The 13,722-nt window shown below is 35.2% G+C and overlaps 1 protein-coding gene across 2 annotated transcripts; it reads right to left on the reverse strand.

The window, feature by feature from the left end:
* Nucleotides 1-4,032: 4,032 nt before the first annotated feature.
* LOC113503511 (arrestin domain-containing protein 17-like) lies at nucleotides 4,033-11,258 on the reverse strand. 2 transcript variants are annotated; one of them, XM_026885535.1, is made up of 8 exons: nucleotides 11,184-11,258; nucleotides 8,178-8,330; nucleotides 7,680-7,894; nucleotides 7,194-7,376; nucleotides 6,713-6,898; nucleotides 5,674-6,444; nucleotides 5,466-5,526; nucleotides 4,033-5,224 (listed from the first exon to the last, which is right to left on the reverse strand). In XM_026885535.1, exons 2-8 carry the CDS (start codon nucleotides 8,314-8,316, stop codon nucleotides 5,139-5,141), a joined length of 1,641 nt encoding a protein of 546 aa, XP_026741336.1. In that variant the 5' UTR covers nucleotides 8,317-8,330; nucleotides 11,184-11,258; the 3' UTR covers nucleotides 4,033-5,138. The 2 variants fall into 2 exon arrangements, with proteins under 2 accessions (XP_026741336.1, XP_026741335.1); XM_026885534.1 differs by lacking the exon at nucleotides 11,184-11,258 and adding an exon at nucleotides 10,475-10,668.
* Nucleotides 11,259-13,722: the final 2,464 nt, after the last annotated feature.

Below are 13,722 nucleotides of genomic sequence, written 5' to 3' on the forward strand. Positions count from 1 at the left end.
AGCTGTTTGTGAGTAGCGACACAATGGAACCTGAATACCCCAGGGGGTCACTCTTTATGGGGACGCCCAGCTCTTTCTTGCCTTAACTGGCTGGCTAGAGAGGGGTCGCTAGAGCTATATGCTCGGGGGTGGAAGTGTCTAATGGCGTAATAACGAGGAAACCCGCTCCGGGTCTGTGACCCGCGATGGTGAAATCGGTGTCGCACCTCTCTACACCCCTAGCCGCTCGCACTGGTGTTGCCCACCTGCTGTCAATCGTGACGGTATTATAGGGGGCCCATCTAGTGAGCGGCGAGTCACCGCCTGCCTAATTGTTTGCATTACCATGTGGAAAAAGGCAGGTGTCATAGTTCTCCGAATCATTTTAAGGAACTGGTCCACTTAACATGTCTCATTTATATAATAGCCTATTTAGTTTTACATACATATTGCAATAGTTTTGCATCTACTTTGGATTCTTCATCTCTGTTCTCCCATAGAGCGGAGGTGAATTATCCCTAGTAGATGCCCCATCACATTGTATATTAAAGTTCTCAAGAAGGCCTCTGTGCGTTGGACCTGTGTCCCCGTTCAAGCCTTTAAAAAGGACCGGGTCTCTTCTCATGAAGTTAGCCCGTGAATGAAAAGAGATGTATCTAGCATTTATACTGTACTCTCGCGATAAACATTTATTGTGATATTGTAAATGGTGGATACTAGTTTTTGTATTTTTTCTTTTGATATTTATATAAGCGTGTAAGTATAAAATACTTGCCCGTTTGTTAATTATGATGATTACAATTTTTATACTGATTTTATTTAATTGTTGGACAATGTTAGTATGGCAGTTTTGATAGTGCTGTATTATTAATTCATAAGCTATAAGAGTTGAACTGAATCTCAATAGTTAAAACCAATCAGTTTATATTTTGTATTACAAAACGATAGAAAACGGTTGAATAGATTTAAATATCAACATTTAGACTTCGATAGCCTTTGTTACAGACCATTAATATCCAAATAAGTGAACTATCTTTACTCTTGTTATAACTCCAAAATAATGTTTATCGAATTTTAAGCTTCCGTCTAAATATACGTGTTATCGACAGAGTTATTAATGATATCTGAATTATGCGAATATTAGAAAAAGAGTGCCATAATATATTCTACTGTTATCGAATAGCCGGTTAGTAAATAGTTTTACTTGAATTTAAGAATAATATGAGTACAAATATATACACGTTGCTGCTAATTCTGGATATTGTTGACATTTTTCCTCGTGCCTTACATTTTTATAATATCGTACATCCGGTTCATACATGTTTTACTGTCCCGTTTTATCGGATACGCGTTTGTTTTATTAATTAATGGCTTATGAAGTTTCATGAGCAAGTATAAACATAGAAATGAAACTGTAAGTATTCTGTGAAAAAAGTCTGTTGAACGAGTATCTATCCAATACAAGGGACCTATACACCTGGGATCATGTGTGAACCCGCTGTTGCTGCTTGAATGTGCCTAAACAAAAGACGATAAAATAAGGGTTTCCTACTATATTAAGGTGCCCTTGCAAATTATGATATTAAGATAAAAGTTTTGTTGGTGTTGAAGTAAATTTTTATTTTTGTATAAGTTTGTTTTATGATATTAAAATTGCCTCTAAATGATTTTCGTACTATTCGTCACACGTACTTATGTGTAGGTTATAATAATTAAGTTTAGTATGTTTTTTTTATGTGGTGCTGAATTTACTTTCGGTCTAGTCGCACGGTAAAAACGCTTAGCGTTAATTATGTGAATGAAAACTTGAATGATTAATGAAACTGAGGAGCCTGCATCCACCTTTAATAGTAAGTCTGGTTCTGGGGTAAAAGCGTGATGGTTTGCTAAAAGAAATCCCTCTTCAATTGCTATATTGTTACTAAAAAAGGTGTTTCTATACCCCCTAAAGGTGTAACTGTGTGTATCTTTTCGAAACTTTAAGTTATATTCGGCGCCATCCAACTTAGTTATTAAGCTTCTATTTTGATATTAATACTTATATTTTTTATTAATTTTTCTTATGCACAAATTTTGACATGTTTATTTCTGATAATAAATATACGAAATGTTATCATGAAGGTTTGTCTTATTTATGTTTGCCTAACACTCAAACTCAGAATTATTATTCAGTTAGCGTTTGTATGTGAATTGATAGATGCTAAGTTTAGAGTAAACATTCTATAGTTTACATTTTAGGCGAAACAAACGGGACTGCTTCGGACTGCGCTCGCATAGTAACTCGAATTATGTAGTCATGAGCTAAATAGATTTATTAAGTTAATATTTTTGGTGTCGTAAACATTAAGAAATCTTCTATAACGGCAGAAATTATTTGCCAAGGAAATCGACAATTTCAACTATTTAAGTACATATTTTTTGCTCTTACCGTAGTCATACACTGAACCTCTCTAGCAGTTCAACGGCTTCGAGTAGCTGTTTTCGTTTATGTTGATCACTGGCTTATTGCTTTGAGCAGACTATAAAAAAGGCAGTACTGGCGCTATACAATTTTGGGAAAGCCTGCCATGAGACGTAGCCACCATGGACAAATGCGGGCTCTTGGTGAGTGACCTCGGAAGCTTAGTATAGTGACTGGTGCGTTTAGCCAGGAGGCTAGGTAGGTAGGTTAGCTAGGAGATAGGATTATTTCTATTTAATTGCAAATTTTAAATAAGTATTTAAGCCGATTTTTTATAAATAATGATAGTGAAACAACTGTTTCTATAACACATATTTATTGAACTTTGTAAATTTCATAAAATATTTGAGGTAAAAGCAGATAGATTATCTTTTTTACATTACACATCAAAGCTTCATATCACACTGTCTTTACCATATAACATTTTATATTTATAACATTCATATTGTAGAAATACATCTGAGAATAAAAGGACCCTGAGCCATACTCATAAAATATCAATAAATGCGTTTACTTATCAACAAGTATATTATAATAATATGTAAGAGTATAAAATATGAGAAGTATAAAGTATTTCTCAGTTCCTTACTTAAGTATACCGTATCATCATCATCATCATCATCATCATCAGCCTACCGCAGTCCACTGCTGGACTATATACAGTATACTGTATATTAAGATAATATTCATTTGAGGTATTGGCAAAGTGTCATTTATTAGAAACATAGGAAGAAAATTAACAGCAATCGTTAATTTCGCCTGGAATTTTGCGGACACTGATGTTGCCAGTATTCTTTTTATAGTGGTTTCTTAGGTTTACGCGAATGTTATACATTGAAATGAAACTACTTTTACGGATTTTATCTACTAAAATGGGAACTTAAATCAAAAATTAAACCGCGATAAAATCCGTAAAAGTAGTTTCATTCTAGTATTCTTTTTGTTGCAAATAAAATAAGAAAGTTTCCAAAACTTAGTTTCACGTCGTTTTTACAATAGCAACAGAACTGCTTTAAGAATGGCACTGAATTTGAGATTATACAAGCTCTTCTATTTATTTTGAGATGTGTTTTTCAAATATTATACGTACAAGCAACTCGATGAAGACTATATAATAACTTCTACAAGTATTTGCACAAGAGTTATTTTATAACAATTGCATTCTATACGACTAGGATTACATTCAAATTTCCACGAAGGTAACATATATATATTCTTAGATCTATTACAAAACAAACATATAAAATCAAATGAGTAAAAAAATATAAAAAATAAAAGTTATATCAAATTGTGTTTAAGCACCATACGTAGACGGAAGAGAAGCGATATTTTGACAAGCTTTATATTGATTTATATAATAATTTTAGCAATATAAATGCAACATCTTTTATTGTATATTCATAAAATCGCAACTTTTAATAAAACTTAGCTAAGTACAGTTTACATTTAATTGCACTCATGTAAATGTTGTTTTCTTTCACATTTCACAAAAAGTAGTCACGTGAAAATCATGTATTGCTATGTTATTATGGCCTTAATACGAGAAACACTAGCTTTCGAAGCTCATGTGTTGATCATGCAATGCATACATATTTTGCTTTAGTAAATTATTAGTATAATAGGTTTGAGAAACCGGAACTTAGTGTACCTACTTTCATTAATACAAAATAGAATAAACTAAAATCGCCTTTAAGTTGTTAGCATTAGGGTTGAAACTTTCCAAAAATTTATTATATCTGTTCATGTGTTGTAAAAAAACCCTTACTGCTAACAACACAAAGGCGATTATAGATTGCATCAATACAGCAGTGCTATGCACTTTTAAGGCTACTTCATAAAGCACACATTTCATAAGCAAAAAATATATTCAATAGCAAAACTACATCTAGTTATCTTAATAACATTTTAGAGAAATATTTATCAGTATAAACCTACTTTCAAGTCATATTGTAAAATCTAAAAGGCTCATAGAAGAATTCACTTTAAAGATACACGGACGAAAAATAGGTACTTCAAAAATTGTATATTATTGACGTAACATTTAAAACTACATAATAATATAGATGTACGTTATAATAGCTAAAAACTGATTGTATAAGAAGTTAACGAGATTATTTAAAGTCTTTTGTAGTTAAGTGTACTTTTTATGCAACTGGTTGTCTTTATTTCTATTCGAAACTTACTGAAATAAAAGTAGTATTTCTTATTTAGTGGTCTGGCGATCCAGAGGAAATGCTATCATTTATACAGGGTTAATTGTTAACGACCAGCCATTGTCTAGAAGACTGTGACCACAACTTATCCCTTCGGAATCCGGAAACCGAACTTATTCGGGTTTCCCAAAAGAGGATCATCAAGTAGGCCGTATATTTTTTTTATAAAACATTGACATATTGATATTTCCTACAAGTACTAATTGTAAATATCTTCTTTTGTACGAAAAAGTAAGTACCATAAAATACTACTTTTCATTAGAAAAATATCGCATATTGACTACTTTAATAGACAGAAAACATTTATATTTTTTGTGCTTATAAAATACTAAAGTGTTACTTGGCGCTGTTTAGAGCACGCTATCACCATCTTTTTCTAACATACCGCTTAAGTGTACTTACATCTCGCTCGAACTTTCATAAGTTTTATGACACTGTACTTTTACATTTATTATGTAAATGGCGACTTACGTAACAATAGGTCTTTAGTTATGGTTTTCTTGCTTTTCGGGTATAAATGATGGGTTGTACGGTGAGTTATCGTTCCCGCCAGACGAATCATTCAATGTTTCTGTAACAAATAAGAAGCCATGTTATATTGACATAAAAGATTTGGTAAATAATTGCAATGCTAAGTAAAACAAATAACAAATCTGAACTGCTTTTCAGTTTGGCAATCAAAAACTGTAAAACACTAATTTATAACAACATCCCTATTTTGTCGTAGACTCTTAAAATAATTATTTATCAGGCATAGGTATGTGGACTGCATACTTAGATAGGAAATAAATGGTATATTTTCTACTACTAACTTTGATCACTGCCTGGTGTTGACGGCTCAGGCGCAGACGCAGACGCGTAAGGATTGGAAGGCTGAAAAATAACGCAATATATTATGTGAAAATAATTCGAAATTAATGGTACTTTAGTCAGTTTTTTTCAAACTGCTATGGAAAAGTGTACTTGATCTACATAAGTTGTTGTTGATAACAAGCTTAAAATGATAAAGTATATACTTACATATGGCGGATTAGCCCCTGGCGGTAACAACGGCACGCTGGCTGGATCATTGCTCTTCTGCAGCGGACTGACCGTGAACCCTAACGTGCCTGTTTTGAAGGAAGCGGGAGACGTCATATCCGTATTGTATGGAGTACTGGCAGGCGGGTAAGGCGAATTAGAAGGAGGGTAGGGAGAATTTGCAGCAGGACTCGAAACTGGGTAGGGAGGGTTTGCCACAGGACTTGTTACTGGATAAGGAGGATTAACTCCCGGGTTAGGAGTATTATTTGGGTATGGAGGGTTTGCACCCGGGTAAGGAGTATTCGCACTTTGATTAGGGGAAGTCACTGGGTAAGGAGGATTAGTGCCTTGATTAGGCGTCACAGGATAAGGCGGGTTTGCAGCCGGGTACGGCGAAACACCCGGATAAGGTGATTTTCTATCAAGATTGGGTGTTGTTGAGTACGGAGTATTTGACGGGTATGGTGAGACGTTAGGCATGCCCAGATTTCCTGGAGGCGTGGGGTAAGGCGGGTTTGCGGTGGGGTAAGGAGATGCGTTCTGGTAAGGAGGGTTAGGGTAAGGCGAGTTTGATAACGGCTGGTTCATGATCGGCGGAGGAGGGTAGCAGTTCACTGCCGGTACATTTTGCATCCCTATAGGGTTTGGGAGCTGGTCATGCAGGGGATTCTGCACATTGTCTTGGTAGCCCACTAGAGGTACTGTGCCGAATATTATAGGGCGGATGTCTTCAGAGTTTTCATGGCAGCCATCGGCTTCAGTGGAAATCTAGAAAATAGGCACAATTGTTTAATCATTTATCACTTCTTAGATTACAATAGGTCCAGTGTTACACGATTACCTATCAGAAGTAGTTGACAGAATATTTCGGTTTTAACAATAACGGGAAAGAACTTGCTACCATAATTGTTATGACTGTACTTCATACTTTTATTTCCTTCCAATTTCATGAACTTTATTCTTAATAAAGATTCGGAATGAAGAACTTATTTCTTCTTCTCTCAACATTGTATAATGTTCATTAAACATGGATTACCTTTAAAGTATAAGTGATATCGATAAATCGGCAGGCGTCGACGTTGTACACGTCCATGGAGGGCACTTCCATCTCGACGGTCCAGTTGCGGGTGGTGCCGGCGGGGACGGGGCCCTTCGTGATCTCCGCTACTGTGTCGTGGTCGTACCTCGTCCCGGCTACCGATGTAGCGGTGAATGTTATGTCCTGAATTTTATTATTTTTGTGATAATAAGACGAAAACTTTCTCACTAAACTGGCTGTGTTTGCAATAGAGCAGGATAAATGGAAGAATTGTAAAGGCTATTGCCCTATAGCAGCTAAGGGCTTTTCGGGACTTAAAAGAGGCAATGGCCTCTGATTTTGTTTCGCACTTTCTTTTAAGCGTGGCGTTAGAAAATATCACTTACGGAAAGGTTAAAAAATATTATAATGACATAAACAATAAACTATTTCATCTTTCTATCTAAGGCTCAAGGAAAAAGTGATTAGGTTTACCTACCTTTTTAATAGCAAACTTAATTTTATCGATATCGACACTGCTGGGGTTCTTGCAGTTGACCTCCATGGGCATGACTTGCCCGGGACAGTACCCGGACACGGGCAGGCGCACGCGCACCTCGGCAGAGCCCGCGCTCATGCACCAGCAGCAGAAGGAACTCAGTAGCTCGTACTCCAACGGTTCCTGAGGAGGCAGGACTCTAATTACAGCAGTCATGTTTATAAGAAGGTCTATTGACGTGGTTTTTAGAGCCATTGATAATGAAACGGCAAAACCTATTGCTCCTTTTGTATTATAAGGGGTGCTAAGAATTATATTTTATCAATGTTCATAACATCGTGTGGTATTTGGATACTGCACGCGGGCTATTGCGTACACCCATCTCGTACGCGTTATATAAGGCTCAACTTAAGTTATACATATGATGAATGAATTTGTTATGTATCACAGTGTTTTCACTAAGATCTATATAATATTTCAACTAACCTTGCAGTACGGGTTGAGGTTAAGGTCTAAAGGCGCGTGAACTCTCACGGCAACCTTCTTTTCCTTATTTAAGGAGAACATTCCAGAGGTAACCATGACAACCTTGATGCGGTATCGAATGTGTCCGTGTTCGCCTTCGTAAGACGACGGACAGTTAGCTGGGATGTGGCACTGGAATTTGAAGTCATGAGTACCTGGCTGCAGGTGGTGTTCACCTAAAAAGAGAGGGGGAAAAATCAGATATTATAAGTATGAAAGTAATGTTTGTTAATTTTAAATGCGCATGCCTTGCGCCATCCTAGTACTAGGGAGGAGGATGACTAATCCTCGAATCTTTTTTTATACAAGCGCATGTATAACATTTTTTGTTACCAACTTCTCTGACTTTATTTTTATATTGTTACAGTCAAAGTTACAGTTACTTATGTTTGCATTATTTCCTAAGTTTCAACGTAGATCGTAAGATCGCGTTTAGAATAAATGTATTATTTGCTTTACCATTATTGTCACCAAAAATGAAGACTTTGTTGTTGAAATATTCCTCGTAAGAATCGTGGTTCACAGTGTGGAACTGTGTGCGGTTGTTAACTCGGCGTGATTCCGATGTCGTCCAGTGAACTTTGCAAAATCCTTTCATATCCACATAAATACCTGAAAATAAATAAATAAATAGAACGGAAAGAAAAAAGAGAACGGAGAAGCATGCCGATGCCGGTGATTTTAGCCAATAGGGGTCTGGTACACTCCTAAGCTTCCATGCATTCCATATTTTCCATTACCGCATGTTCACATGTACATAGATATTATAACAGCATCTGGCTAGCAGAGACAAGCAAGTTATAACATTACAAATAAAATCATATCACATGCTACCAAAACAATAATTATACTCCATATCATCAGATGAGATCTGTTGTTCTGATCGGTATTTTCATGATAATTATAGTCATTATATTACGAGCAGAATAATTATATTGAGTAAACATAAATGCATCAAATTGTCGACATAAACAAGTAGTAATAATTATGGTTAATTCAAATTACAAATGCTTTCAATAAAGTTCAGCACTTAAATTTTGAAATTTAGATTTCCTCTGTTTTGATTTTGGTTGATTAGTTAGTGAATGAATTCTTTATTGTTTGGTTTAATGTTGTTTTGATTACATAACAAGTCTGTCTGGTATGAGTGTAAAATGCAGTGAACATAAGAATCATTTTTCTATTTATCTCACAGCAGATTATTCATATGGTCCCATCCATATAATACTATCAACATGTGATAAACTGCATTTTATTATACTGTTATTGCATGTTTTATAAAATATTTTCTGTCTATTTACTATAGTATTTAGAGTGAGTGTAATATTGCACTATAGTACTTTATGGATAAGTATTTTTTTTGTTAATCTATGAATCAATTCAGCCTATCAAAGTGAACTTAGGCTTTCCCCCAAGTTGTTCCTACATGCAACAAAGCATAAATATTAACTACAGTTTTGAGCACAAATTGGTTCAGAAAAGATTTACTAGTCTTAACCTAGTGTTTGCTCAGTTCCTTAAGGTCAACAAGTCTGTAAAAACAGCCTAATAGAACAAAAGGATTCCTTTTTAGTACAAAAATTTTTAAATCAGCAGTTGAAAGCTTAATAATAATTTAGTAACAAAATAAACAGACCAACAAACTGTTCCAATTTTTTTATAATGTACAAATAATATAAAAAGTTTTATAGACATACAGACAAAGACCCAATGTCAAACATTCAATGCTTTTAGATATATCTATGTATATGTGAACACATCTCACATGTTGCTACGCCTCAAGGCTAAATGGATAATAAAATCATTAAGTGGGCAACCTAAAAAACAGCACAATATGAGAGTATATATTCAATCTACTATGGAGTTGCAAATTCTAGACAAACAACACTTGATTATAATAGTTAATTAGAATTGCTTTTAGTGTTATTACATTTATGCACATGTATTTAATACTAAAGTAATTTGAATTTTGGTATTCCATTTGAAATGAAAAACACACAAGTTCATTTAGTTGTCTTTTTCAGTATAGGGCTTTTATAACTTTTATTTATTTATTTGACTTATAACTAAATATAAAAAATGACAAATACTGAGTGAATTTTGCAGTCAAGTAATTTCTATCTATCAAACAAATGAGATTGAACAATGGGTACCAATAAAATTTAAATCCGTAGATCTGGTATCAAGGTCAATAGCGAGGTCACTTTTCGATAAGTCTGTAATAATTTACTTTGTTTAGTGCCTTAAGATAAAAATATTTAAAGTTTATGAGTCTCTCCTCATCTCACTCACCAAATCTAACATTAACTGGTAGAGTTGCTGAAGAGAGACAAACCTATATGTTGTGTAGAATATTTTTTCCCTTGTACAGCTGCAACTTTTATTTTTAAAAGCTGGTGGTAGATCATCTTAGTTAGTTAATATTATTACAAATTCTATTTGTTTACTTATGCATTATACCACCTATACATTATGAATTATTGGTGCAAATAATATTATGTCGATTCATACTAAAGTTCTCACATATATAAAACTATACCGGAACATACATTTTTTTTAGTATCATTACTATGAAGTAGTATGAAGAAGCTATTTTGGGGGGAACATTAGTAATCAAAACACGAAAAGTTTACTTTCATTCATAGCCAATTTATTTGAGACCCGATCAAGTTATTTTGCACTGCATAACATTCTGCCTCCTGCATTCTCTATCAGTACATACTTTTTTCAAGAGAGTTTATTTATAAAACACTTACCATGTATTGTTTTGACTTTTTGTTGATCAAATACGACACGACCGTGAACAGTTTGACCGGCAAAATAAGCACCATTATCACTGTCTAAAATTATCTGACCTTCATCGAATCCCATCTTGGAAATTCGTTACTTTGTAGCAAAAGAAAAAAAAGTCTGTTCGGCAGGTTGCCCTGCCGATCGCCCGCGCCTTATTGAACGAATGAAAAAAATATGAACACGAATGATTTTTTTTTTTTTTTTTTTTCTGGCTCTTCACGGTTAGTGTTGGCCAATGACAACATTTACAAAAGGTAGGGAAACTTAGGAATATATAAAAGGACGATAAATTTGGAGCGACAAATTGAAAAATTAAATTACAATTTTATGGTATTCGAAGAAATGAATGACGCTATACATTTATATACATGAAAGTTATTAGAATGAAGTAAGGACAGGATGGAAGAAGGAAGAGGAATATTAATGGATACTAAGCTATTTACAAAGGAACTATGGTCATAGAGAGGACAGGAGAAGAATATATGGTTAAGATCACCCACATCTTTGCCACACCCGCAAGTCGGGTCGGACATAATTTTTAATCTGACCAGATGGATGGGACAGCTGCAATGTCCCAGGCGCATCCGGACTAATGTCGATGTCTCCATCTTGCCAAACTTGGCTCTAAAAAGCCATGGTTTTAGTGTGACATTGGATTGAACTGATGCGTACCATTTTCCCTTAAGTTTGCTACTGGAGTCCCACTCAGCTTTCCATGATTTTAATAGAAAGGCCTTCGGTAAAGACAGAAGGTCTTGGCAAAAGTTTTTGTAAGGAAACAAGTCACCACATTGCACCGCATCAGCTGCCAATTTGTCAGCAAATTCGTTGCCTCGAATTCCAGAGTGGGCTGGGATCCAAGCGAATTGCAGATTATAATTGTTAGCGTTAAGTTTATACGTCAGCTCATTAATTTGAAAAATGATTGGAAGTTGAATTTTGTGTTGAAATGGAAATTTTTGAATACCTTGAAGAGCGCTCAGGGAGTCTGTAAAGATTATAGAATTTTTTAGTTTAAATATTTTTATATATTCAAGTGCTTTGAAAATTCCAAAGCATTCCCCCGTGAAAACCGAAGTCTCTGGGGGAAGCCTAATTTTCTGCACTACATTGTATTGTGAGTGGTATACCCCTACACCAACGCAGTCGGTTGAAGAGGGCTTAGCTGCATCAGAGAATAAGTGGTGAAAATTATGAAATTGTTCTGCGAGCAACTTATTAAATTTCGACTGGGGACAGGGATCAGATTTACTAATTAAGTCGTGTACTACATAAGGTGAGAAGTGTAGGCTATCATAGCTAACACTAAATAACGGGAGTTTGTTAGACCGATGTGTAGGGGAACTAAGGGATAAGAATTTCTGATAACTAATGACCAAACAGGGAACAGTTTTATGAGACCAGTAGCTGGATGATTGGACTTGAGACATTAAAAGGTGTAGTTTAGGAATAAGGGGATGAGCAGAGAACTGAAGGATCCTGAAGAAAAAATTATCTGACAGAAATTGTCTCCTAAGGTGTAACGGAGTTTCACCACACTCCACTTGAAGGGCATTTATCGGACTAGATTTCATGGCACCAGAAATAATCCGGAGGGCCTTAGATTGAATTAAGTCTAATTTTTTGAAAGCCATAATACTTCCAGGTACAAGGGTAAACAAACCATAATCTAAAACACTTCTAATTATTGCGTTATAAATTAACTTTAATGAGAAAGGATGAGCGCCCCACCAAACTCCGGATAAGCACCTAAGCATATTTAAATGTTTTTCACATTTATTAATAATATGTTCGCAATGTTGAACACCACTAAGCTTATAGTCTAAAATGACGCCCAGATATTTAAAATAGTCTTTGAAAGGAATAGGATTTCCGTTATAGGAAATGGTACATTGAGGAATATTTCTTTTACGTGTAAAAATGACACTTGCGCTTTTAGAAGTAGACAATTCCAAACCGTTCAACTGTAACCATGAGGATAATGATGTCAAAGCCGAAGTAATATCCGAACAGGCTTTTTCCACGGAATGACTTGAACTATAAAATAATAAATCATCGGCATACTGCAGTACTTTGACTCCGTTGTTTACGGATTTATCCAGGTCATATGTATAAATATTATATAAAAGGGGACTTAATACAGATCCCTGAGGAAGGCCTCTCCAAACCTTACGGGATAATTTATGATCAGCTAAAGGCATATCTATGGAACGATCAGATAAAATGTTAATAATAAAATTACAAAGATTCAATGGTACTCGAAGCTCACTTAGTTTAGTATGTAATACGGATACTAGGACATTATCATAGGCTGCATTTATATCTAAGAAAACAGCTGCTGTAGACTGGTTATTAGAAAAAGATAAACGGATATCAGTTGTTAAAATACTTAAACAGTCCATAGTACTTTTACCTTTTCTAAAACCATATTGTGAAGAGGATAGAAGGTCTTCACTTTCGATGTACCATTCTAGACGATTTTTAATTAGATTTTCAGCTAATTTGATTAATACTGAGGACAGTACTATTGGGCGGTACGAGGAAATATCAGAAGGCGCTTTGTTTGGTTTTAAGAATGGCAACACCATTTGACGTTTCCATTCTTCAGGGATGTTTCCTGTTGTCATTACGGTATTAATCAACTCCAAATAGTAATTAAGAATATTATCACTCAGATGTACAAAAAATGAGTATGGAATGCCATCTAGACCAGGAGCGGAATCTACAGTATTTTGCACAATCCCCTTTAATTCACTTAGGGAGAACGGGAGGTGTAATGTATTAGTTGTAGACTGTTTCGAACTATCGGCATTAGTTCCGCACGGTGCACAACAAATGTTCTGAGGAACCCATGGTGGAGCCAAATGATCCAGGAAGTCAGAGACTAAAGAATCAGGAATAGCAGGCGTCGGCTGTGTAAAAACGGACCTGAATTTACGAATATTTTGCCAAACTATAGTAGGGTGGGTATTTGGGGAAATTGTTGAGCAGAAACTCTGCCAACCTGTATATTTTTTTTTCTTTAAAAGTTGTCTGGTGTCTGTAATAACATTAGTCAGTGCCTCAAAGTTAATATCAGACATATCACGATTATAATTAAGTTCAGCTTGTTTACGTTTTTTAACAGCCTCTGTACACTCTGAGTCCCACCACGGGGGTTTAGGAATTAAAGTAACATTTTCACTTTTAGTACGAAAAGTTTCATTAGCTG

The sequence above is a fragment of the Trichoplusia ni genome, chromosome 19, assembly GCF_003590095.1.
Source record: "Trichoplusia ni isolate ovarian cell line Hi5 chromosome 19, tn1, whole genome shotgun sequence".
NCBI classification, from domain to species: Eukaryota; Metazoa; Arthropoda; class Insecta; order Lepidoptera; family Noctuidae; genus Trichoplusia; species Trichoplusia ni.

What these genes read in the sequence shown, in the direction of transcription:
- LOC113503511 (XM_026885534.1), bottom strand. Translation starts at nt 10,589, where the DNA reads ATGGGATTCGATGAAGGTCAGATAATTTTAGACAGTGATAATGGTGCT. An exon ending in AAAAGTCAAAACAATACATG is followed by an intron (nt 8,331 to 10,474) that starts GTAAGTGTTTTA and finishes ATTTATTTTCAG; the next exon opens with GTATTTATGTGGATATGAAA. An exon ending in CAGGGGCTAATCCGCCATAT is followed by an intron (nt 5,527 to 5,673) that starts GTAAGTATATAC and finishes GTTATTTTTCAG; the next exon opens with CCTTCCAATCCTTACGCGTC.